At 44.5% G+C, this 26,578-nt stretch overlaps 2 protein-coding genes and 1 long non-coding RNA gene across 6 annotated transcripts in view; 2 read left to right on the top strand and 1 right to left on the bottom strand.

Moving 5' to 3' along the window:
• Positions 1-3,681, top strand: part of SOGA1 (suppressor of glucose, autophagy associated 1) — a 66,389-nt gene extending 62,708 nt beyond the window's left edge. For 2 of the 3 annotated variants that reach the window (XM_029915945.1, XM_029915944.1), the window contains one exon: positions 805-3,681. In XM_029915945.1, the coding sequence (XP_029771805.1) occupies positions 805-957 (153 nt within the window). In that variant the 3' untranslated portion in view covers positions 958-3,681. The remainder of the gene's footprint in view (positions 1-804) is intronic. The other variant, XR_003900640.1, reaches the window with a different exon arrangement.
• Positions 3,682-8,062: 4,381 nt separating this feature from the next.
• LOC115274888 lies at positions 8,063-10,594 on the bottom strand. Its single transcript, XR_003901301.1, has 2 exons — positions 10,457-10,594; positions 8,063-8,348 (listed from the first exon to the last, which is right to left on the bottom strand). It is a non-coding gene; the product is annotated as an uncharacterized LOC115274888 (long non-coding RNA).
• DSN1 (DSN1 component of MIS12 kinetochore complex) lies at positions 10,248-24,879 on the top strand. Of its 2 annotated transcripts, XM_029918396.1 has the most exons (11): positions 10,248-10,528; positions 12,138-12,186; positions 12,421-12,747; positions 15,107-15,180; positions 16,010-16,082; positions 18,617-18,704; positions 20,381-20,440; positions 20,835-20,906; positions 22,248-22,395; positions 23,443-23,530; positions 24,099-24,879. In XM_029918396.1, the coding sequence occupies exons 2-11, from the start codon at positions 12,153-12,155 to the stop codon at positions 24,179-24,181; spliced, it is 1,047 nt and encodes a 348-aa protein (XP_029774256.1). In that variant the 5' UTR covers positions 10,248-10,528; positions 12,138-12,152; the 3' UTR covers positions 24,182-24,879. The 2 variants fall into 2 exon arrangements, with proteins under 2 accessions (XP_029774256.1, XP_029774257.1); XM_029918397.1 differs by lacking the exon at positions 12,421-12,747 and having other exon boundaries at positions 10,249-10,528.
• Positions 24,880-26,578: the final 1,699 nt, after the last annotated feature.

The following is a 26,578-nucleotide window of genomic DNA, read 5'->3' as shown; positions in this document are numbered from 1 at the left end:
CATCGAGAGACACAGATGGGAGAACATACTTGTATAAATAAATGTATGGCACTATTAATAAAAATTGCTAACATTTATTGTGTACCTAGTAGGCATTATGCCAAATGCTTTGCATATTATATCTGATTTGACCCTCACAATATTTTGAGAAAGGTATCATGTCCTTCACCTTAGAGAGAAAGGAAATCAAGGTTCAGAGAGGTTAAGTAACTTATCCAAGGTCACAGAGCTGGTAAATGGCAGGGCTGGGATTTGAACCAAGCAATTTAGTTCTGTAGCAGCACTTTTAACCATTATCCCTGTGTGCTGATAATAGTAAAAAAAAATAGGAACTACCTAAAATGCATATAAAAAATGAATTAGGTAAGTAAATTAAGGTACTGTATTTCTATTTAGTAGAATAGTAGATAGTATATGGCCATTAAAAAGAAGGAAATCTAGATATATAGAGTGACAAAAAAGTGCTTATGTTTTGCAATTACAAAATATGCTGTAGGAGATGATGTCATTTTGATAAATGTATGGATGTACGACGTGTTGAGAATTTATCTTTGGTGGACAACATCTACTTTTTTCTCTGTGTGTTCCACAATTTGTTACATTCTGGAGTGTTATTTATGAACATTTATTATTGTTTTAATGGGAGAAAAACAATTTAAAAAATTTGGTCTGGAGAGGGGCCATCGTCCTTGGGAACTGGTCCCCCAGGCAAGGCTGGTCCAAATTCCTTGCCCAGCTGGCCGTCCAGCCTCTGGGTAGTCCGTGCCTCTTGGCTCTTTCTGACTTCCTCCTCCCTTCGTCTAGGATGCTGTTTGTGACTGTAGTACTCAGTCTCTCACCTCCTGCTTCGCCCGGCCGTCCCGCTCTGCCATCCGCCACTCTCCTTCCAAGTGCAGGCTGCATCCTTCAGAGTCCGGCTGGGGTGGGGAGGAGAGGGCAGCTCCCCCCAGCGAGTGACAGAGCAGCCGTGCTCCCCACATCAACCAGCCCAGTCCCTGGCTAGCCGAAGGGAACAAACAGAGAGGGGACGCGGCGCGGGGCCCATGCCGTCGGCAGCGTCTCACTCTGGAGGGACAGCAGCTGCACCACTGCCAGACAACAGCACTCCCGTCCAGGTAAAGCGGGGTCTCCTGCTGACTGCTGGGTGGTGATCTCTGACTTCCCAGGGGAAGGCAGTGAGTGGAAGAAAGACCACAACTAGGCTTCGGAAGTAGCTCCAGAGAGATCCTTTGGGAGCCCATCCATAGGGAGAGCCTTGCCTGGTTCTGCCCACACCCACTTCTCAGAAGAGCCAAGGAAAGGCTACACTACTGGCCGTGCTCCTCAGGGAAAAGGGCTCGCAGAGATGTTCCCTGCAAACCACGTCCTCCTTCATGGGAGGAAACACCGATGAGAAGAACAGTCTTTGCTGTAGGACTCAATGTGGAGCTCCTGGTGGAGGTAAAGTGGGCACCATGCCCAACCCTTCCTTCTCCCCACTTTTCCTCCTCCCAGCTCTGGCTTGCTGTGGCTCTAGGGGGCATGATAGGGCAGTAGCCAGGGCCAGGTATATGCTTGGAATCCTGGAGCCCTGGATCTCCCTGTGCAGAGGCTGGATGCAGCAAGGACTGGAAGATGAGGTAGAAATGTGTGGGGCTCAGAGCTGAGGAGCCACGGGAACTGCCTCCCTGGTCAAGGTGGCTCAGGGGGCACCAACCTTCCCAGGAAACACCTTGAAGACAGAAATAGATAGAGTCAGTTTCAAGACCTGGTGCACAGATGAATGCCTAAATGGCCACTGCCTTGATGGCTGGGGGCCTCTCTCCCTGGCACCCTGGAGGGGCGACACATCTCCACTATGTTTACATCCTGTGGCTGGTGGAGGGCAGACATATTCCCAATAAGAGACTCCCAACCGGCTACGCCAGGCCAAGGAGCACTCCAAGAAGCCAGTGCCCCAGGATACGGTAGTGGACTGGGGTCTGGAAACACATTTCCTTGGTTGTTTATTTGAAGTTTTCTTACTATAAATATTTAAGGTAGTTTTACTTTATTTTAATAATTTAATTTACCCCAAAGTCCCTAAGGTAATTTATTGGAGGTTCAGACATGTATTCTTGCCACTGGGACAAAGTGAGGCTTCTAACACGATGGACAGGCATGGGGTCCCCCATGCACATGAGGCAGCTCGGCAGCTGAGCTCTGGTCTCTTGGTCAAGCTTGGAGGGCCCCCTGGTCGAACTGGAGCCCTGCAGCTAGCTCCCCAATTTCGCTGACTGGCCTCCAAGCACTGCTTTTCACTCACTGCTAGGTACTTGGCTGGCCCCCAGCAGTCAGTCTGTAAATGCTTGCTGACAGGGTGGAGGGCTGGGCCGCCGTCCCCACTTCCCAAACATTCTCCATCTGCCCTCTCATTTTCCTCCCTCCCTCAGAAACCTTTTTTAATGAGTCAAACACAGATTCCTAAGGCTCTGTCAAGAGCATGGATATCTCTCCAAGTTCCCCAAGTGAGAACTCACAGGAAAACAGGACTGAACTTCGAGAATGTTGTTTATTGCAGCTTTGCACATGGACCCGAGAGTGCCAGCCTGCCTCAGCCCTCACCACCTGCCAGCCTTCTCACCAGCCTCTTTCCTTAGCCTTATGGCCTCTCCTGGCCCCTGTTCCAGCCCCAGCTCCACTGCCCACCCTTGCCCACGTCCCATGTGAGCTGCCTGAGCCATTGGACAGACTGCCATGTGGCTCCTTGCAGTGTGGCGGGAAAGGCCTCAGCTGGCCTCCCCCTCGGTGCCAGTAAAACCCATTTCGGTTTGCACACATGCCCGTACACACGCAGGTGCATGGACCTCCTGCAACTGGCTGGAGCCCAGAGTGGAAATACCAGAATAAAGTCACTTGGCCGTGGAATTTAGGAAGACCAGAAGCCAGCAGCTTTGCTTGTTTGCCCCCAGGACTCAGGGGATACCTCTGCACTCCCACCTGCTCCCAATCCTGCCCTTTCAGGGTCACCAGGACAAGACAGCAAAGTCCCTCATATCCATTCCCAGTGGGCAGAATGTGAGGGTCCTGTTGGTCTGACCAGCACTTCCTCATGCCATAATGACTTGTGTGGGCAGAGTGGGCAGGCCAGTGGAGCCAAGGGCCTGTCCCTTTTGGGATGCCACTGCTCCCACCCAAAAGGTCAGGGGGCCCCACCAAGGTTATGTCTGGGTAAGGGGATTCACACAAGGCCATATGCCACCAGAGGCCTTCCGCCACCTCCCCAAGCCATGGAGGGTCAGGGAAGCAGCACGCCAGCCTTGGGGAGAAATCCTTGCGAGACCTGAGCCCCGAGGCCTGTGGACCACTCAGCCTTACCATCGTCCTCGTCCAAGATTGTCTTTGCCATCTTTTGTCTCAGCGCCTGGCTGCCCGGCTCCTCCAGCTGGTGTCAGAGGCTCCAGATCTTGGTTTTCAATAACGTCCCGGTTTCTACTTCCTGCATGCCACTGTGCAAGGTTGCTCATCACTGTTCCTACAGAAGCCTCTGGACATGGGGCTTGATGGGGTTGAAAATGTTATGTGTAAATATTGGTTTGGTTTGTTTTTTTAGCATTTTGATTAGTAACTGGTTGTATTTTCTTTTCTGGGGTGTGGGGGGGTTGGTTTGTAAAATCTCTACTCTTTTGGAATGTAATTTCTAAGTTTGTTTGTTTCTTCAAATGCCTTTTAAGTCTTGGTAACATTCCCAAAGCAGAAAACTGCCTGACCCACAGTGGAGCTTCCCCTGGAGCACCCAGGAAGGAACACTGCCCTCCTTCCCATTTCCCCCCTTCCTACTCCTCCTCTGCCATTTTACTTTCAGCACTTTCCTCCTCTTCCTTCTTCCCGACTCCCTCTATCCTTCTTCCTTTTCTGCCATCTCCACTCTCTTCCACCAAAGTCCCAAGGAACCCAGGGGTCCTAATTTCCTATAGCCCACTAGGCTTATTGTGTTGGCACCAGTTGGCTGGGGGCGGGGGGGGCATGGGGAACCGGTTGCCCTGATTGACCCTAAACTGGATGACCTCATGTTTTTTATGTCTAACCTCTTCCCAAAGCCAAACTGGATCCTCCTGGTGGCAATGACGTCTGTATTTGAAACGAAAATCAGACCACGTTGGCACACCAGTGCTCCTAAATCTTGCATGCACGAGGCATCTGTGTCTAATTTCTGTCTCCTTGTTTTCCTCCCACTTTGATCCCCACCAAAGACTGATCAATTTAAAACCACTTTCTAGAGGTCTTGCTTTCTATGAACTCAAAATAGGCCCCCTCCCTTGGTCTTCCCAGGGACACTCCTCTCCCAGCTGCTCTCCCAGCTGACAAAGTCAAGGGCCCAAGGACTTGACTCTCTTACACGCTGACCACCATATGGTTCCATCCCTGTGCACCTTTCACGGTTTCATCACCCAGCCTGTTGTCCTCTTGCCGTCCCAACTTTCTTCAGGCTCTTCCTCCGTCTCCTCTCCCGTCCAGAATGTCCCTCAGCTTCCAGCCTCACCAGCATCCCCAAAGCTCCCACTGCCTCTTCATTCATAATCATCATCTCCCGTACACACCCCACCTAGAGCACTTTACTATCTAGACATTGCTCCCCTCTCCCTTACCCCCTGCCCCCACCCCATCTCCTTCAGACCTCTCAGGGACAGCTCTGGGAGGCAGCCTTGGTAGGATTGGGTTAGTGCAGATAAGGAAACTGAGGTACAGGTCTCATCCCAGAATCCCCTAACTGGGAAGTCATCGAACCTAGATTAGGACTTGGGTCCATCAGATCCCCTGGCCCAATTCTGTCCTGCTTGCTGTGTAAAGCCACTGCCCCACTGGGGGCTTTTCTTGTAGGTACAGAACACCCAGAATATGCCACTAACTACCTAACCCAGATGTGACGCCATGCAACCTTCACCACTATCCATTTCCAGAACTTTTTATCACCGAAGCTGAAACTCTGTACCCACTGAACAATAACTCCTCCCCACCCCCTCACCAAGTCCCTGGTACCCTCTCTTCTACTTTTTGTCTCTATGAATTTGTCTGTCCTTGGTAGGTTACATAAATGAAATCACACAGTGTCTGTCCTTTTGTGTCAAACCCCCTTACCTTTTTAGATGAAAAATCAGGTCCAGAGAAGAGAGTAGCTCACTCAAGGTCACACAGCAAACTAAACACAGAGTCAGGACCAGACACATGGTTCCTGACTCCCAGCAGGTGCTGCATCTCCAGTGGTGAACGAGACCCCTTCGCCCTCCACCATTCTTTGCTCTTGGTCAAGCCCTTTCCTCTCTCTGGGATCAGTCTGTTCACTCCCCCTCCCCCTGCCCATCTTCTCTTTTATCATCTTCTACCCAAAGCTCCCCTCCTCCTGCCTCCTCCTCAGACGTTCCTCTTAACACCCAGGCTTACCTTAGCTCCCATTGCTTGTCCCCAGACCAGCTTCTCTAGCTCAGCTCCCCTGCTGTGGATTTCCCTGGTACATCAGCAACCCCTCCCTGCCCCCCTCAGGCTCACATTCCCGTCCTGTCCAGGAAGTGCCTGTGCCCCTGGTTGTCCACCTCTAATGTTTGCTGCCATATCTGGTGGTATTTCTTGGGTTCTGCTTTATTTATTTTGGTTTTCTCACACTACAGGAGGCACCTATCCAACACCTCAGACAGCATCAGCCTTGCCAGCCCTTCACATTGGGTTTGGCCCCAGTGACCTCCCAGCTGAGCAGGACATCTGCTAGGTCCACCCTTGAACCTTTTTATCTTCTTTGTCCCCAGCCTCAGGACCCCATCACTGTCCACTGTTAGGTGGGGCAGACTTGACTGCCTTCTTCTGGGCTCCCGTACCCTGCCCAGTCCTGCCTAGCCTTGTTTGGAAAGCAGATGCAGCCTGGCTTGGGTTCTTCTCTCCCTAGGTCATTCATCCACTGGTCTGTCTGTCCATTTGACACCACACTATCCTCTCTGGTCTCCCCTGGGCCTCACTGTCTCCAGAATAGCTTATCCTGGCAGGACCTGAGCTCGCCCTGGCTTTACCTTACCCCTCCCAGCAGCGTTTGAAGTTTGCAAAGTCCACAAAGAACCAGAAGGAACATGATGTTGGGCCCGCATCCCCTACCCAGGGCTCCTCCTCACCACCCACTCCTCTTCCCTCACCCTTCTTGGATCCTCCCTTGTCTATCCCATAAGCCCTGTTTCTTTCCCTCCTTGCCCTTCACCAGCCCATGGGATCCTAGGCCCTAAAGAAAGGAGCTCTGGTTTCCTCTGAGCATCCTTGAAGGGCTGAAGTAGTCAGGGCTTGAATGCTTTGTTATAGTCAATTCTGATACCACTCAAACTGTTCCTGTGAAGAGGAACCTCAGCTGGGAACCTGGAGACCTGGTCCAAGTGTGAGAGCTCTTCTCTCTTTGGCTGGTTCTAAGAGCCTCCCCATTCTGTGATTTTATGATGAGCACCAGGATTATCCCCAGGGCCCCAGAATACCCTTGTGTTTTGGGATCCTGCATCACCATCCTCTCTCCACTGGACCCTGGGATCTTGGCACTCTCTCCACTCTGCCTCTGATCTCTGTGCCTTAGTTTACTTCTCCGCACAGGGGGCTCACCACAGACGGTTCCCAGAAGCTTCCCGGGTATTTTGGTGCCTCACAGGCTGGGCCTTGCCAGCTGTGGCCCAGCTCCCTGTCACTGCCTCAGGACACCAGGCTGCTGAGGGTGAGGTGCCTAGAGGTTCTCAAAGCAGCTAGAGCATCACCTGGGAACTTGACAGATACAAAATACTGGCCCCACCCAAGACCTTTGGAATTAGAAATTCTGGTTTGGGGCCCAGAAAGGTGGGGCGGGAGGTGGTTAGTAAGCCCTCCAGGTGGTTCTCATACAACTTGGCCAACTGCTGACATACACTAGCAATCAATCAGTGTGGCCTGGTGAGGGACTGAGGCTGGCCCAGACCAGGAACAGGTAGAAAATACCAACCTCATCTAGATGCCTGAGAGATTGGAACTCTCCCTGCCGAACAAAACAACTATGTCCTCCGTTTCCTGGAAGCTGGAGGGCAGGGAGAGGCTATAATCTTCCTTTCCCTGCTTCTGGCTTGGTTCCAGCTCTGGTCACAAAAGGCCACTTATGGTTGTACTAGCCAGGCCGCAGGTGGGAGTTGCGGGGGGAGGGGGGGCAGGAGAAAAAGACCCTCACCATGTATCCCTTGGAAACCTCACCACAGGAACATGGCCTCTCTTCTTGTAATAAGAAACCTAACTCCTCAAGGAAAAAATCCTAAATCCCTAGCTCCTCCCCCTCCCCCCTCCAGGGAAACTGAATAGACAGTGCCAAAAAACAGCTCCAACCCCCAGCAGCTGGGGAAGACAGCCAGAAGCTGTTGTCTCCTCTTGGCCCATCTTCCCCAACACCTGCCAATACTGTGAAGTCCCCTTCCTGCCCAGCCTGGTTTCTTGGTGAGGGTCCTGCAGTTGTGGGCCCTAGGGGACCCCCCAGGGAAAGGCCTTTGGGAGGGAAGGGACCAAGGGCATCCTTGGGCCAAACTGTCTGCCTCTCCTATCTACTGTTTTCTCTTCCCCACTTCTGTCTTCAAAAGACTCCTTCCCAAGATGGATTGGGTGCTAGGACAACTGGTCCAATCCGCCAGCTCTTCCTGTCCCCGTGTCTTATTTCAGACATGAGAATAACTGTACAGTGTAAACTTACAAAAGGTTTTTAATGGTTGTAGATTGGAAATAAAGTATGTCATATGAACAGTTTCCATGGATTTGGCCGTCTCTCTGATTTCTCTTACAGGGTGGATGGGGCCCCCATCAGATCTGAAACCTCACTTTACCCCCTGCCCCCAGCCCAGGTGCCTGGGAAGGAGGGAGCCCTGGGAATGCCACAGCCAACTGGCTGGCTTGGCATCATTTGTGAGGGGCCACCAGGGGTTCCAGGTACTGACTCCTTACACCTCAGTCTCCTAGGAAATGTGATATGACCACTGAAAAACATGCAGAGTGTTCAAAAAAATGTTGTTTTCAAAAAAAAACCTTTAAAACATTATCATAGAAAAAATAAAGAGGACACATTAGACATGGGTCAGTATAATTAGCCCAAAACATTTATTGCATCACAGGTGCTGTGAATCGGGAATTTGGGAGCTGGGTAATTCTCATTCGGTGTCTCAAGAGGTCAAGGGTCAATCAGGCTGCAGTCATGTGGAGGCTTGACTTGGGCTAAGTGATCCATTTGCAAGGAGGCTCACTCCGGTGCCTGGCAAGTCATTGTTGGCAGGAGGCCTCAGTTCTTCCCCACATAGACCTTTCCATAGGGCTGCTGGAGGATCCTCACAACATGGCGGCTGGCTTAACCTCGAGTAGGTAATCTATGAGAATGCAGGGGAGAAGTCCCAATGCCTTTTATGACTAAACTTTGAAAATCACAGTCGTTTCTGCAGTATCTTATTGGTTATACAGTCAGCCCTCCTCAGTGTGGGAGAACACACAGGGCGTGAACAGCAGGAATCAGAGCTCACTGGGGACCATCTTGGAAGCTAGCTATCATATGAAAAATCTACATCTCTATCCCTCTCTTTTTTTCTAGGGGTGGGGGTAGGGGAGGGACGCTAACAACAGCCAGGCCTGGGTAGGCATTGAGAATGCAGTGGATGGGCCTGGAAGACAGGAAAGCAAATGTCAATGCAGGGGGGATCCCAGGGTGTTCAGGGAGCCAAGAGGAATTGGATGGCTTCACAGAAAGGACATATGAATTAACACAGAAAGGACATGAATTAACACCTGAGGTTGAGATGTTGAGTAAATGAAGAGGATAGTGATATATTGCAGGTAGGATGCTGATGGGAGGCGGCTCCAGGGTAAGGCACTGCATGTATGGAAGCCTAGAAGAGAACAGAGCAGAATGGGAAAACCAAAGGTTGTCATTGGAGTGAGGAGTGATGAAAAAGCCTGGGTCAGATCACGCAGTGCCTCATGAAGGAAGGAATGTACACATCCTGTGGATGGTAGGAAGCCATGGGAGAACTGAAAGCAGAGAAAGCACAGAGGATGTACTGGGTCTGGAATCCATGAAGCAATATTCTCACTGTGCCTCAGGATGATCAGTCCTGGCTGGGAACAGTGTTCTGTTCTTGGGACACAAACAAGGACTTGAAAAAGGTGGTCAGGCATAGAAGGAACTGGGTACCACTGAGCCCCAGAGTGTGATATTCAAGGAACCATGAGCAAATTTGTTTTCAGATGGCCATTAGAATCAGCAGGCTGGAACCACAGGGTGGAAAATTAAAGGAAGATTTCTACCTCCTATCAGAAATCTTTTCCAAGGACTGCAGCTGCAATGGAAGGATGACCACAGTCACATTCCAGCTGCTGCTCCCCAATTCATCTCTCAGACTTTATGGACTTTTAATAATTCGACATCTGGTTTCAGATCTGAAAGGACCACATAAGCAAGGGGACATTTCCATGGCCTCATGCTAGGTGCTAAAGAAGCAGCCTGCTCTCTGGGGGCTCCCATGCCAGCAAGGGATAGTGAATAGACACCATTGGGCTTCTGGGAGCACAGAATTTTCAGCTTGGAGCCTCAGAGAAGAATCAGAGAGAGAAATTCCCAACTGTGGTTTAATATTGGAGAATTTTGCAGGATAAAGCTGGAATGGGCTTTCCAGGCAGACGGACCGGCTTGAGCAAAGGAGCAGAAGGAAGAGGCAATAGAGGTGGGCAGAGAAGCCGTAAGCAGTTTGGGGTGGGGCGTGGTCTGCAATAAGGCTGCAAAGGATAATTCTTGAACTTTGCCATGTACTGAAGAGGCCCCAGAAAGAAAAAGTGCTAGAGTAGGAGTAGGGTAGAATGAAACAAACTTTGATTACAGAGTTCCATTTTCCCTGGAAGAGACAAGGCCCACGTTTTTGTGGCTAACAAAGCAAAGAGAGGGCAGGGACCATGGCCTAACGATGGGGCAGGGTATCCGATGCCCTGTGGCCCACTGTATTCCTTTGCAAGTATCTCTCTGGGCCTCTGCCCCCCAACTTCAATGGGCTCTGGGCAAGTTGGGCACAAAGGGCAAGATGAAGTAGCGTCCGTAGGAGGGGACCCCCCAGGCGTGACGTAGCTACGGAAATCTGGTACGCTGCCCGGTCAAGACCGGTAAAGCCTTAACCAGGCGGGCGAAAGGCCGAAACGCTTGAATACCGGTTAACGCATGCGCCTCTAAGGAGGCAGGCGTTCTGCGCACGCGTGATCGGACGCGAGAGGCTTCCAACTACGCATGCGCCGTTCGTTGGCGGGCCTTTTCGGAAGGGGAGGCGCCGGTGGTGGCGCGGCTCGCAGATTGCGCACCAGGCGGTCGCAGTGGCGCAGCCGATTGAGAGTGATCTGCCGGCTTGTATCTTAGGGACGGAGGCTGCGGGCTACACTAGCGTCGTCCGGAGGTCAGGAAGTCGCAGACCTCCGGACACAGCCTGGCTCACTCCCTCACCAGCTTCCTTAGCGTCGGACGTCTCCGCCCAGCCCGGACCTGACGCCGCCCCCAGACTTCGGGGGCCTCGGGGTAAGAGGGTTCCGAAGGGCGGGCCGCGCCTCTAAGTCGGGGCGGGGTTGCAGAGCCGTTGGTCTCGAAGGCGGAAAGGTGTTTGAGGGCTCGGGGTGGGTCACAGGCCTGGTTCGAATTCCATCTCTGCCCTTCCCCCCATGGCTGTCTCCAGTGGGCCAGGCTTTTGCCCCTCTAAACCCCACCTGCCTTATCTACAGGGAGGAATTAAGGATAGTATTTACAGAACTGTGGAAAGAGTTCAGTGGGATAATGAGATAACGATGGAAATAAAACGCTTTCGTACGTACGCAAAGCGTGGCATATAATTCGCGCTTAACAAGCCGCTTAACAAACGACATTTGTTGCTGTTATTATTCTGGCTTAAATCTGTGATACAGCCATAACTGTGGGGATGTAGATCCTTGACCTTCTCGCCCGTTCTGTTAACCTTCCCAGCTGTGCCTCTGTATATATTCATTTTTATTTATTTTTTACTTAGAGTTCTCGCCTCCCCCTCTCAACAGGTTTTTGCTGGGAGGGAGGGGTAAGCGTGGAAAATGCAGAGATGCCTCTGTCATGTCCTTCCTTGCCTTCCAGTTGGTTGTCTGTGAGAGCCACTAGGAATACAGATACTTCGTGTCTGGGGAGGAAAACTAAGGGGTGGAGCCACCAACTTTGCCAAAGAGAAGTGGTCGGAAAGTTTTACCTTTGAGCTAGGTTGGAAAGGTCGAAAAAGTTTTAGAGGTGGTGTGTGTAAAGATTCAAAAGTGGTGCAGGGGGTGGGAGTGGCAGGCGGGAGCAGCGTGGGTAGGTTAGGGCTCGTTCGTGAAAGGTGATGAAGATGCTGGAAGACTCTGCTGCCATCCGAAGAATGGATTGAAGAGGAGCAGGGTTGGATGTTGGAGGACTAGTGGAGAGGCTGTAAGATTATTCTGGGGAGGGGTAGGGAGATGGTGGCAGTTTTGAAAACCCAACTAAACTGGAACTGGCAGTGGAGAAAAGGTTTCGAGAGACTGTTGGAGGTAGGACGGATAGGACTTTGCATCTGGAGATTAAACATAAGAAATAAAAGATGTGACTTTTCTAAGTTGGAAGACCACGCAGATCATGATGCCATCTAGAATGTTAGGGACTATTTAAAAAATAATTGGGAAATTGGGGCGCCTGGGTGGCTCAGTTGGTTAAGCACCCAACTTCAGCTCAGGTCATGATCTCGTAGTTTGTGGGTTCAAACCCTGCGTTGGGCTCTGTGTTGACAGCTGTTTCGGATTCTGTGTCTCCCTCTCTCTCTGCCCCTCCCCTGATCACCCTCTGTCTCCAAAATAAACAAACATTAAAAATTTTTTAAATAATTGGGAAATAAAGGAGGGTACATGTTAAGGGAGACGTGAGTATTTCTAATGATGAGTTCTGGAGAAAGTCAGTGCAGGAGGTGATGAACCCTGCTGACAGTCTCTGGAGGAGGTGGAGGGGGTGAAACTGGGCCTTGTCATGCAGGTAGAATTTCATAAGACAGAGATGAGCAGTTCAGAAAGGCTAAACAATACAAGGTCTCTTCTGGGATAGTAAAGCCCCATTGAGACTGGGGCAATGTGGAGAACAGATAACTTTGTTTCCCTATTTTCAGGGTTCTTCATCCAGGATGTCCTCAGTAATTAGATCAGAGACTATAGAAGGTGAGTATTGTAGTAAATTTGAGTACCTCTTTCCTTGGGTTCAGGTTTCTAACCTATACATACATAAATGTTTCCCTGGCTCCTGGTAGATCTGGAATCACATATTTTCACGTTTGCAGGGATGCTTCCTCACTATTTCTATGATCTGGGTCATACATTTTCTTTTTCCATCTTTTTGCTCAGATGCATAGTTGTGGTGGGTTTGATTTTGTATTTTGACTTTTTCATAACAAGTGCTAGAAGAGGAACCAGTGACATCTAAGGCTCACAATCATCAACTGGAATCGGATCCCATCCTTATGGAAGTGTGTAGTAAATCACCTGCCTCTGTGGAGATGACTCAAGGCGTTTCAAAGGAAAGAATTTACCTTGGCTCTAGCCCTAAAGTGGGAGGAAGTTGTGATCTCAGCCACCAGGAAGGACTTCAGTCCAGGTCCCTTCATTTGTCCCCCCAAGAACAGTCTCCCAGTCATCAAGACAAGAGTCAATCTTGGAGGCGAGCAAGTATGAAAGAAATGAACCGGCGGAAGTCCCTGCCTCCCTTTCATCAGGGCATCACAGGTGGGGTGCTATGTACATAAGGCAGCAGAATTCCAGCTTAGATGCAAGGCAGTGAGGTGTGGCAGAAAGAATGTAGTAGGCTTACCTGACTTTGCTGAGTACATCATGTCACTTCTCTCAACCTGTTTCCTCATCTATACGGGCGATAGTCTTAAGATCATAAGTACTAATGTCAAACACTACTAGTAAGTGTTCATTATGACTGTTATTTATATTAGTAGCTGTCCATTTGTAATCTCTACCATGAGCAGAAATTGTAATTTACAGTTGTTCAACACTCACCTTTGCTAGGCTGAGAGGCATTAAAGATTTCTTTGTATGGCTTTCTGTCTCATTTCCTAAAGTGAAACAGAAGGTGGGTGGGTTGCTCCCTGAGTTTAGGCTTTATAACTGAAAATATCTCAGGGAAAATGCATGTAAAATATCTTGGTGAAAACTAAATTTTTAGATATGCTGTATTAAAAGTGATTTGTTTGAGTTTACAATGATAATTATATCTCCGTAAGCGTTGAAATACAAGATTTATTGTGGAAAGTCCAGCACATTTCAGGAAGAACTTAACTACTTGTGTAACCTTGAGCAGATTACTTAATCTCCTTTGCCTTATGGTCCTTATCAGTAAATGGATGAAATAATACCTATTTCACACAGTTGTGGGAAAATTAAATGATATATGTAACATAGTACTTAGCTGTATAATAAGTAAATAGATCATATGTTAAGCTATTGTGATTATTTTAAAGATATTAGCTCACTTCTAGATGGCCTGATGTCTAGAAGGAAATCTGGGTAAAAATAGCCATTTAGCCTATCAGAAAATTGCCACCACAGTTGTGTTCATGTATTTGACCCCACAGGTGTGCCTAGACAACAGCAGCCGTTCCCTAACTAAGGTCACCCCTACCTTCATCTCTGTTCCAGAGCATGTGGACCTAGAATTCTGTATAACAGAAAATCAGCAATGCAATAAGATGGGTTATTCCTGCCCACTTGCCAGGTTTTTCTGGTTATAGACAGAAGGTATCCTGTTTTCTCTACTTAAGGCAGAGAAATTATCAGAGGAGACCAGAAGTAAAAACACTTGAAGCCAGCTGAAGCTGAAGGACAAAAGTACACGTATCTCAAATCTGACTCAGAGCACACTTCCTTTGCTATATAATAATTGATGTTTTTGGGCATAATTAAAAAAAACCAGTGTCTATATCTTGTAGTTGTTTGAGGATTTAGTGGCATAATTAATTTCAAATGTCCATCAATTCAGGCTGATTCGCCATGTGACCTTGGGCAAGTTACCTATCACCCAGCCTTTGTGCCTCAGTGTCATTTGTTAAATGGAATTGATAAGATACTTGCCTTTGCTTTTAATGAAGTGTGCGTAGCATTTCTTGAAGTGACTTTTATATCATAAGTATTCAACAAATTACTATTAATATTATTATTAGGTTGGTATAGAGAGGCCGCATGGCTATTAGTAGGAAAATACACTTTTTTGGTGACAGACTTGGGACTGAATTCTGGCTTTACCAATCTCTGGCCTCAGACACGTCATCTACCCTCTGAGCTTCAGTTTTCCCCTCTGTAAAATGGAGCTCATAATTTACAAGACTGTATTTAAAAATTTTTTTTAAGTCTTTTATTTATTTTTGAGAGACAGAGCGAGACAGCATGAGTAGAGGAGGGTCAGAGAGAGAGGGAGACACAGAACCTGAAGACAGGCTCCAGGCTCTGAGCCAGCTGTCAGCACAGAGCCCGACGCGGGACTCGAACCCACGAACTGTGAGATCATGACCTGAGCCGAAGCTGGCCGCTTAACCGACTAAGCCACCCAGGTGCCCCACAAGACTGTATTTAAAGCACACTGTGGGGGCACCTGGCTGGCTCAGTCGTAGAGGATGCAACTCTTGATCTCAGGGTCTCTGGGTTCTGAGTTCAGGCTCCACAGTAGGCGTGGAGTCTAAAAAAAAAAAAAAATAAGCACACTGTATCTGTCACAAAAATGCTCAAATGCTCCCATTTCCTTTCTTTAAGTGGTGAATATAAAACATCAAAGAAATTAAATTACTTTTAAAGTTTTTTTCATCTATCTTGTTTACAACAGACAAGATTTTAATGTAATCTGTAAAAGGTTCCTAGTAAATTTTTGAAGTTACATTGCAAAAACGTGAATTTCATCTTTTGGTGATCCTAAAGTAATTAGGTGTGACTACATATGAATTTTCCCTTTAATTAGAGAAGTCTGTGTACGTGTTCTTGCCTGTAGTTGAACTGCACCAAGAAGGAGGAAAGTGTTCTTTTTTTTTTTTTTGACTTTGCTAACTATGTTAGTACCAGCTCCTTAAAATGTGATATTTTATGTTAGAGCTCAGCAGATCTATCAATGCCAACTTATCAGAAAGCAAACGGCTTGGCGCTCTCCTGCTTTCCAGTTTCCAGGTGAGATTCTTGGGAGTGGGAAATGCTTTCTTTTTCTTTTTTTTTTTTTTAACTGTTAGGGTGACAGCCCCAATACTGTGTGATGCCATCAGTTAAGATTAAAGGATGTTTCGGGGTGCCTGGGTGGCTCAGTAGGTTAAGTATCCAACTTCAACTCAGGTCATGGTCTCGCAATTAGGTTTGTGGCTTCAAGCCCCATATCGGGCTCTGTGTTGACAGCTCAGAGCCTGGAGCCTGCTTTGGATTCTGTGTCTCCTCTACTCTCTGTCCCTCCTCTCCACTATTGTGCATGTACAATCTCTCTCTCTCAAAGATTAGAAGACATTTCACTTTAATTAAATTAATTTAAAAGCCAGATTTAATCACAGCAGCAGCTGATTTCTCTTTGGACTGGGCTCTCTACCAATCCCACCGGTGCTGCTGCTGCTAACTGAGCAGCTAACAGTCAGATTTCCTCAATCTAGTATATTTTGTCCATTGGCAGCAAATGAGGGGCCTCTAAAGTGGGTGGAGATCAATATCTAAGTTAAAACAGACATTTGAGGTCTGACTACATAGTGGGGGTTATTTGGCTAACTGGCAATTACATCAGTTTAGATAAGCACATCATTTATGTTAATGGTCATGTTTCTCTGAACGGAAAATCACAGTGTATAGTCTGAACAATAAAGAGATTTTTTCCTGATCTACTTAATTGTTTATATGAAAAATGTTAGGTATAAAAATTAAATCATGTTTACTTTCACATTGATTAAACATCATGAAATTAAATGAACTCAGGACTGGCCTGAAAAATCTCTGTTGTACTGAAAATGCTTTTCTTCTTTAGTTCTCAGTTGAGAAACTTGAACCTTTCCTAAAGGACACTGAGGGCTTCAGTCTTGAAAATTTTAGAGCCAAAGGTAAGTTGCTAAGAATAAACGAGCAAGCTTTAACCTTGGTCTTTATCTCCTGTTAAGATCATTTGAAGCCCCACTTTCAGAATCCCCATTTTTAGGAGCTGCTGGCCCACAAAACTAGCCTTCCCTCTATATTTTAGAATTGTGTTTAAAAAAAATTAAAATGTATGCTTGTAAAGTTCGGAAGGTATAAAAGTGAAAAGTAAACTTGCCTCCCACCCCAAACCAGCTCCTCTGTATAGAGACCACCATAGCCACCAGCTTCTTGTGTATCATCACAGAGATCTTACTGGATTTCTGACATTTTTACATTAATATCAAGTGAATAATACTCTCTGTAATCTCTACCTTGTCTTTTTTTTTTTTAACCTAACAGTTTGTCTTGCACATCGTTCTGTATTACACACATGGAACTATCGACATTTTAGTAGCCATGTGATATTTCATTTTATAATAGTACCATATATGATTTTGCCAGTTCTTTACTGATGGGCTTTTAGGGTTGTTTCCAGTCTTTTGCCATTATAGTGAAGAGGTTAATGAACATTTTACACAGGCCTTTAGGTACATATGCAAGTAAAAATAAGATAAATTTCTAGAATTGGAATTACATAGGTCAAATGAAATGTTGGGAATACCAGATTGCCTTCTAGAAATGTTTTACCAATTTATTCTCTTATCAGTAATATATGCAAGTACCTATTTTTTTCATACTCAAAATAGTTTTATCAAACAATTCAGATTTTTTACTATTTGGTAGGTGATAAAAAGTATTTTCTTTTTTTGTTTAAAATTTTTTTGTAGGTGATAAAAAGTATTTTCTTTTTTTGTTTAAAAAATTTTTTTAATGTTTATTTTTGAGAGAGAGACAACAGAGTGCGAGTAGGGGAAGGGCAGAGAGAAAGGGGAGACACAGAATCTAAAGCAGGCTCCAGGTTCTGAGCTGTCAGCACAGAGCCCGATGTGGGGCTCAAACTCACAGACTATGATGACCTGAGCTGAAATTGGATGCTCAACCAACTGAGCCACCCAGGCACCTTGATAAAAAGTATTTTCTAGTCTTAATCTATGTTCCTTTTTCTTTCAGAGAAGATAAGTGGGGTTTTTTTCCATATTTTTTTAGAGCCATTTATACTTTATTTTTGGTATATTGTTTGTATCCTTTGTTCAGGTTGTTTTTTTTTTTTTTTTAATCCAAAATGTATTGACTGGGATTGTTTCCCACTCATCTTGATTCAGGTTGCTTTTAGTGCTGCTTCTGTGTGGAGGAGCATCCTTCTGGTAAGCCTTGCTTCCTCCTGTAGGCTGGCAAAGGACAGTAGAACGGCCAGCACATAAAACTGCTATTTGTGCATTGCTACAGATGGTGGTGATTTTGTAGTGTAACGGGCACTACACATCAGTGAAGTAGGAGTTGGGGCTCAGCACCAGGTGCTTCTTGCGCTTCCTCTTCTGGGAGGTCCTTCATGAGGGGATGTTCTCTGGGGAGGGCGTCACCGCCAGAAAGGCTCCTTTGTTCATTTTTGAAAATTGGGATGTTGGCTTTTTTATATTGATTTGTAGGAGCTCTTGATACATTAAGGAAATTAGCTGTTCATATGTGAAAAAAGTTACAAATATTCTTAGGAATCCATTTTCACCTATCTAGGAAGTAGCTATTTATGGTATAACTACATAGTTATCCACGCCAGAAAAATTCAGTGTTACCTGTTTAAAAGATCAGGAAAATATATGAACTCAGACTGAGTTGCCAGATAAAATGGTTTATTTAGGAATTGGAACATCACCATGATTAGCGTAGATTTGATAGCTATTTAACATATCCTTTTCCCTTTTCATTTCTCACCTAAGTGCAGTTGCAGACACTTCCAAGTCTAAGCAGAGACCAATCTTTCCCTATACTCTTAATTCTTTATTCTCCTTTAAATTTTTTGTTACACTCTTGCCTGTTGCCTAACTTATATAATATGATATTTTCAGTGTAAGCTTTTGAAATCTTGGAAAGAACCTAATGTCAGTGCATGTATACCTTTTAAATGCTTTTTTACCAGTCATGTCTAAAAAAAACCAAACCATCGGGGTGCCTGGGTGGCTCAGTCGGTTGAGTGTTTGACTTCAGCTCAGGTCATGATCTCAAGGTTCATGGGTTCAAGCCCCATGTCAGGCTCTGTGCTGACTGCTAGCTCAGAGCCTGGAGCCTGCTCTGGATTCTGGGTCTCTTTCTCTCTCTGCCCCTCCCCTGTTCACGCTCTGTCTCTTTCTTCTCTCAAAAATAAATAAAATGTAAAAAAAAAATTTTTTTTTAACTATCATATGTCATAAAGAGGAATTGTCTTCCATTTTATCTCCACTGACCCAAAGTATAAAGATAAAATCTTTCTGCACATTTATACCACTTCTTTGAATGGGCAAGAGGGCCAGAATGTAATAGGGGACCCTGAGCTGAGATCACTTTAAGTATGTTATGTCATTGTCAGCAGCTTGCTGTGAAAACCATATTCTTTTTATTTTATAACATGGACTTTGTTTCCCTTTAGCATCTTCCCTTTCTGAAGAATTGAAACATTTTGCAGAGAACCTGGAAAGTAATGGAACTTTACAGAAATGTTTTGAAGATTCAAAAGGGTGTGTGCAGTTCCCCTTCTGTCCCAAATGATAATTGAATGAAGACTTTCCATTATAATTAGTTTGTTCATTTACTCAACAAACATTTATCCAGCATCTTCTACACACCAGGCTCTTCTAGATGCTGGAGATAAAGTGATACATAAGTCAAGCAAGGTCTCTCTTCTTATGCATTTTAATAGAGATAATCAAACGAATACATAGAAAATAAGGATTTTAGGTAGCAATAATCTAAGTACTCGAAAACTGACAGTGGTTTGAGGGGGTGGGCAACTTAACTAGTGTTCAGAGAAGACCTGTAATGAATTGACCTTTGGACTGAGATCTAGAAGACCTGTGTGGTGAGAAGGAACCAGCCATGGAAAGATGAGGGGGGAAAGCATTGTTCAGATCTTTGCTAGCTATGCAAGTTGGTGGTAAACTGTGTTCTTTAGCTGTTGGCAAGCAAGAATATTAGGGAGAATTTTTTAAATGCCAGCCCCAAACTGGTAATTCCTTTGAAGGGGCAGGGTCCAACTCTACCTCCTGCCCTGTAACAAATTTTGTCACTTGGGCCTACATCATAAACTTCGTTCTTTTGACTTCACAAAGATCTACTTTCCCACAGATCCTTAGAATTAACATTGCTATTCAGGAAATGAAAAATCTCTTGGCTTGACCTAGTATCTCTAAAAATGCGGTGTAAAAAATAATAATAAATTAAAATGTGGTGTATGTAAGCCACTGGCTGCTGCATCTAGGCCAGAGGTGATGGAAGCTGTGTGTCACAGGCCTTGGTAGAGAAACATGAAAGGTGGCAACTCATTTGTCTTATCAGGTAGAGTACCAAGTACATCTGTAGAATTTTGGCATTTTCAGTGCCTGCTTGTTTTCCATCAGGATTAATCACCCAACTGACCTCAGCCATTGGTTTAAGTAAAATACAATCCCTGTCTACCGATAGGTTAATTTTAAGTGAGAAGACAAGAAGGTCATATACAAAAGTATTGTTGGGCCTTAAAAGATGACTTAAAAAGAATAGACTAAAAAATGATATGGAAAGGGACACCTGGGTAGCTCAGTTACGTGTCCGACTGCAGCTCAGGTCATGATCTTACAGTTTTGTGGGTTTGAGCCCCACGTTGGGCTCTGCTGACCGCTCAAAGCCTTGAGCCTGCTTTGGACTCTGTATCTCCCTTTCTCTCTGTTTCTCTGTCTCTGTCAAAAACATTTAAAAAAATTTTTAAATAGTGTGAACAAAAGCTTGGAGATAGAAAACTCCAGATGTTTGCGGGTCAGGCTGAGTGAGATTATATGGACAGAATAGGTCCATAGTTGGAATAGTTGGGTAACAAGTTGATTGGAACTAGAACACAGCCTTAAGAGTCAGGTTAAGGAGTTTTGACTTTTATTCTGAATGCAGTACAGGGTCAGTTTTAGACAAGGGAAAAAAAATAAAGGGATGTTTTAGGGAAGGTTAATCTGGTTATGGGTGAATTGGAATCAATGAAAGAAATAAAATATAAAAAGACCACTGAGGAAACTTAATACAAAAGTGAGAGCCCAAGAATAAATATTTGTTGGAAAATAAATTCTGAATATCTTTTATTGCCATTAAAATTATGTAAGGCATCCTATTAAAATCAAGTTCTCTTGAAAGATATATGTTGGTCTTATAAATCCTATTTGTATTCCAGAAAAGGATCAGATTTGTCTCTGGAAACATCAGTGGCTGAGATGAAGGAATACATAACAAAGTAAGTGAAAATGAGTGGTTCTTTATTGGAATCATCTGGGGAAAATACCTAGATCTGGGCAAAATGAATAGTAAATACCCCATTCAGAGTGTCAATACTAGTGTGTCAACACTAGAACTTTGAAAGCTGCATATTGGGATCTTGTGGGCTGTACTCATGGCCAGTTTCATAGAATGGAGTCTAGGGAATAAAGATGTTAATTTGACTTTAAGAACCCGTGTTTGATTTGATTAAATTAATATTCTCTGAATCAGTCAGGCTTTCTAATCGTTTAATGACCTTTTTATTCACATCTTAGAACCAGAGCAGACACCTAATGTACTTATTGTGGTCTTGAGTGACTCAGAATGTAATGATCAAAAATTAACTGAATATTTTTTTTCTGATTCTAAAGATTTTCTTTAGAGCGTCAGTCTTGGGAGCAGCTCTTGAAGCAATACCAGGAGACTGAAGGGATCATATCCAGGTTAGATCCATGATTGGAAATAAGAAGCCATCTTTTTACCTTGTGGAATTTAATTTGAATTGATTTCAGTTCTATTAGCACAAATTGAATGAAGAATTCTTTCTCACAGGCCAATCAACTCATCAGAGCTCTATAAAATGTGTATTAGTACTCTAGGACTATAAATGGAGAATTGAGGGAAGGGGAGGGAGAGTGAGTATCACTATTTTCAATCAAAGAACAGAACTGCTTGTGTTCTGTGTCCGGGGCTGCTATTCCACATCTCTGCCCTCTACCAGGGCATAGTTAGGGGACTTCAGTTTGCATATGAACTTTGAGCTGCAGGTATGGAAGAGAATGCTTGCCAGGTCCTTCATGGAGATGCAAGGAATGAAAGGGTGTACAGGAGAGAGGAATTTTGCCTGGGTCTTAAAGGCATGAGAAAGTGGGAAAGTGCTAGACTTTGATTTAGTTGGCCATCTAAGCCAGTGATTTTAAGCTTTTTCCCCAACAGAATCTCAGCTGGAAACCCAAATATAAAATGTTAGCTAAAACCCTAACTATGGAAGTGGCCTCTTAGTAGAGAGGTGCTTTGAGGAATGTGTTTTGAAAAACTTCCCCAATCCAGGCATTGATTGTTACCAGTTACTTTATTCGCCCCTTACATGTGCTATTTATGGAGATGGGTAACCTATAAGATGGCAGTCTCAGAATAAAAACTTTTGATGGGGCATAGCTTGTTAAGAGGAATGCTTCTGGAAGCAGACTGTCTCTGTTGAAATACTACTTACTCCTTCATTCTGTGATGGTGGGCAAACAGCTTAATCTCTAAACCTGAAGTTCCGCACTTGAAAAAGGGAGTGATATTAGTGCCTGCCTCATTGGGTTATTGTGAGTGTTAATTGAGGTGAAATGGAAGTGTTTAGCAGGGTTTGGCAATCAGGAAATTGTGGGAGTGATCAGTTTCTGTGCACTCTCTGTCATATTCAATTATTTCAGATGAAGTGGCCCAGCACTTTTTTGGGAAAAGATCATAGACCTTGATTTCAGGAAAGAAAGCTTTGGCTTTACTATACCTCACATGTAGTCCTTTTTGTACATGGACCTTATGTTAGGTGGAGTCAGCTGATCTGAAGCTTCTAGCATTTCCTGGAGTCCAGTGGTATAAATACATTAACATGGGATAATTATTTCAACCCCTTTATTAATAAGAGAGCCTATGCTTACAGTTGGGTGAAAGAATATTGGTTCATGTTAATAAAGTCTTATTGGAGGTTTTTTCCCTAGGTCATCTAACTTCATCTTCCCCCAGAAAATTATCGTACAATTTCTTGAAAGCTTTTTGTTCTATTTTATTTTCAGAGAATCAGCTGAAACCAAAGGTACTGAAGTTGAAGTGGAATCTGTAACAAATCTTGGGTCTTCCCAGAGTGAAGTCCTTCACACAAAGCCTGACTACCAGAAGATAGTGCAGAACCAGAACAAAGTCTTTGATTATATGGAGTTGATGGTTAGTTGGCTCATGTTTATTTGGTTTTTAAGTTTTCCTCTCTTGTCATCCTTGGAAATTATGAGACCTGGAGAATATGTGTGATAAATATATTCAGTTCTACCATGGGGAGACATGGAGAGACAATAAATACATAAGTAAATAAATATATGGTAGATGAGAGCCAATAAAGCAGAGTAAGGGAGAGTATACGGGAAGGGCAGCAGGTTGCTGTATAGAGCAGTTGTTGATGATTCCCCTAAGGCACCATTTTTTTAAAAATGTTTTTTATTTTGAGGAGAGAGAGCATGTTCACAAGCGGGGGAGGGGTAGAAAGAGAGGATCCCAAGCAGGCTCTGTGCTGTTCATGCAGAGCCCATCACAGGGCTTGATCCCATGAGCCATGAGATCATTACCTGAGCGAAATCAAGAGCCACTCAATCAACTGAGCCACCCAGGTGCCCCTGGTCCTTCTAAGGTACCATTTTAATAGATACTTGAAAGAAAGGAGGAAGTGAGCCATGAGCCACATTTGGGAGAATAGTATTGTATCACTCTAGGTATCAACAGGAAGCAGATGGCACTTGATAAAGGGTAATTGAAGAAGTGATGTATTAAGTGTGGGTACTGAGGAAACCACAAGGGTTAATGAAGTAATTTGGGGCTTAAAGGCAGCTGAGCTCTTAACTGTCCCTAGGACTGAAGGGCAGAGGGGAGGGAAAGAGAGCCATGACCTGTAGCTGAGAGACAAAATTAACTCCAGATGACCCTTCCAGGAGCAAGCCTGAGTAAAAATATCCTGACTTCATTCTGATCCCTCCCACATGGGCTTCCTCTTGGCTAGACTGACCCAGATGCCAGAGGATATGAGATCCTGTTTGAGGTTATCCACAGCAGCGGCCCTGGGGCATAGAGCATCATGGAGAAGTGTAGAGTGTCTGGCATAAACATTCCAGGTTGAAAAAGAGCAAAAGCAAAGGTCCTTAGCAGGAGTTTGCCTGGCAATTTTTGAGGAACGTCAAAGAAGCCACAGACCCTTAGAGCTCACAGCTGTCTTTTCCTGTGCAGATGGACGAGCTGCAAGGATCAGTGAAGCTGCTGCAAGCTTTTATGGATGATAGTACCCAGTGTCTCCAGAAGGTGTCAGTACAGCTCGGTGAGTGTGTGTCTTGAGGGGACCAGAGCTTGCACTATTTTCTCTATGATAACCTTTCACATAAAAAGTGCTCTTTAAAGCATGTAGTCTCTGAGCAACGCCTATATCAGATGATTTCTTTTTCTCTCCTCAAAATTATTATGCTGTGGGTACTCAATGTTGATGGGAAATTTCTTGATTAAATTCCACAGGAGCACAGTAGACTGAAAATTAAATCCTCACAAACCCTGATGTTGTTTTAGTAAATCCAATATTTTAAATACTTACTTGCCTTCCTCTTCATTCGTCAAAAATCCACTAAATGACACTGACATTACTTCCCTGTTGCTTTTCCTGGCCTCCTCCAGCCCCAAATTGTTTGCTATGTATTCTTTAATTTTCTTATTGCCTTGTATTATGGTTGCAGTTGGCAGCTGGCTTTCCTACCAGACTGCCATCTCATTGAGGACAGAGATTCTCTTATTTGTCATTGTAACACCCTTCAGTGACTGGCATAGTGTCCATACAGCAAATTTTCAGTAAATGCTATTTCAATTCAATTGAAATTTACTTTTGTCTTTCCCTGCAGGGAAGAGAAGCACACAACAATTAGATCCCTCACCAGCTCGAAAACTGCTCAGGCTTCAGCTACGAAACCCACCTACCACCTAGATCTTGTCAGTGACTTCATGCAGCTTGCCTGCCATAAGGTGCTCCAGAGGAGAGAAATGGGAAGAGTGCCCCAGCACATGGCGACTGCATGGTGGTCTAAGCTGGTGACAGCTGCCCTGCTGAATTGAGGATAACTGGCTGAATGTAGTGTACTTCAGTTTTTTCCTAAAAGTGACAGACCTTCTACATCTGAAAAAGTAGCATAGTTAATTTTTCCAAGAATGTGCAAAATGCTTGCAACTTTTGTTGTGAAATGACTTTGAGAACTACTGGTCCATTCTTTTAAATATCCTTCATGGTCAGTAAACTTCATTTTGTGAAAGTGTTTTTTAGGTTTTGAAACAATCCAAAGTCATTTAGGACCAAATCCAGGGAAACATTTTAGAGGTCAAGTTGGATTCTGGTAGGAACGGAATGGGACTCATTTTCTGCTGTGGTCCTGAAAGTGATTTCAGTAGTGAAGTTTTGAGCATCATGTGTCTACATGTATCACTTCACACGATGTCCAAATGGAAGGAGATAACCACTTACTCTCTGTCCTGTTGTCTAGTGTGCTTTAGCTCTTAATATTGAGTTGACATCCTAAATCCTGGATTCATGGCAGGAATAGGCTAAGTACTGTTTTTCATTGTTCTCTATTTTTCATAATTTGCATTATAAAATTGGACATTATTAAAAGCTTTCTTTTGTCTTTGTTATATTTTGAGTGTATAAAAACATTTTTAAAGGGGCACCTGGGTGGCTCAGTTGGTTAAGCATCTGACTTTGGGTCACATCATGATCTCATGCTTTGTGATTTCAGGCCTTATTTCAGGCTCTGTGCTGACAGTTCAGAGCCTGGAGCCTGCTGTGGATTCTGTGTCTCCCTCTCTGCTCCTCCCCAGCTCATGCTCTGTCTCTCTCTCTCCAAAATAAACATTACAAAAAACCTTTTTAAGTCAGCAAGGGCTTAGCAGAACAGGATTCTGTGCCAAGATGCTTAAGTGAAGAGTGTGGAGATATGCCTCTGCATTAATTGCCAGTAAAACACCAACTAATTTATTGTTAATGTTTCTTATTCTCTGATCCTCTAATAGGATAAAGCTTATTTCATTTAAATACCCAGTCATTATTCTTAAGTCTTAAACCTTGGCCTAAGTACCAATTAGTGAAAGGATATCTCCTTCCTTTGACCTACATTCCTTTTTCTTTCATGTATTTACAGAGCTCCTGCTATATGCCAGGCGTAGTTCTAGGAACTGAGGAGAGAGCAAAAAACAAAAACAGACATGTGAGTTGTTCATAGTATCTGGGACTTAGTAGGCATGTGACCTATGTGTTAGAAGCCTAACTGCCACTTACTGTGATTGAGAAAAAGTGATTTATCCTCTTGCCTGTAAGATTGGGAGAATGATAGAACCCATATCACAGGGATGCTGTAAGTCAGACTAAATAATATAAATTTAGAGCAGTGGTATCAATATGCTGGAAGGGTGAAGGCTTGAAAAACTAGGTGGATGAGAGAGTAGTTAATGAGATAGGAAAGCTAGTAGTTTGAAATACCAAATGGAGAAGGCAAGTAGACCTTTAGATATAGAAATGGAAAACTGGGTAGAAAAATCTGGACTAGAGATAAAATTTGTAAGTAACTAATGTGTAGCTAGTGAAGCCTTGAGAATGGATAATACTGTCAAGGCTAGAGCAAGAAGGGCCACTTTGGACAGCCCCACGGAAAGCTGGACTTTTAAGAATCAGAAGAGTAGTGTTAATTGCTTACTCTTTGAAAAGCAGAGTAGTATAATGGAAAGAGCATACAGTTTGAAGTGAATCTTTATCTCTTATGCTCAGTTTTATCTGTAAAATGGGGGTAGATCACACCTCTCCCGGGTGATTGTACCTTCCCTCATTTAGTACATCGCAATGCATTTTTTGTTTGTAAGAATTTGTTCAAACTGAAGGGTAAAATGAGTGTTTTTGTCTACATCTTCAACCGCTAAGTAAGAAAAATAATACTTGGGACATCTGGGTGGCTCAGTCGATTAAGCGTCCAGCTTCTGCTCAGGTCTGATCTCAACATTTGTGAGTTTAAGCCCTGCGTTGGGCTATGTGCTGACAGCTCAGAGCCTGGATCCTGCCTCAGATTCTTGACTCCCTCTGACCCTCCCCCGTCACTCTGTGTCTCTCTCAAAAATAGACTTTTTTAAAAGAAAAGTTATAAGCTCTAAGCATTTTACATTCATACAGCCCACAATTTAAATAGCTTGTATTATTTTGTCATTATAGATGAGGAACTCAAGCATTGAGAGGCTTAATAATCTAACCAAGGACATATAGATAGTAGAATCAATTTGGCACTCAGGAAATGTTAACAAATAAACATAACTCATATAATAATAAAAGGCTGTGCTCAGTTAATTT

Source organism: Suricata suricatta, chromosome 12 (assembly GCF_006229205.1).
Source record: "Suricata suricatta isolate VVHF042 chromosome 12, meerkat_22Aug2017_6uvM2_HiC, whole genome shotgun sequence".
Classification (NCBI taxonomy): domain Eukaryota; kingdom Metazoa; phylum Chordata; class Mammalia; order Carnivora; family Herpestidae; genus Suricata; species Suricata suricatta.
This window is presented reverse-complemented; position numbering and strand designations above follow the sequence as displayed.

Excerpts from the sequence above, each read along its gene's own strand:
- DSN1 (XM_029918396.1), top strand. The coding sequence starts at position 12,153 with ATGTCCTCAGTAATTAGATCAGAGACTATAGAAG. Across the intron at positions 12,748-15,106 it reads CTTTCATCAGGGCATCACAG|AGCTCAGCAGATCTATCAAT; the intron begins GTGGGGTGCTAT and ends ATTTTATGTTAG. Across the intron at positions 16,083-18,616 it reads TGAAAATTTTAGAGCCAAAG|CATCTTCCCTTTCTGAAGAA; the intron begins GTAAGTTGCTAA and ends GTTTCCCTTTAG.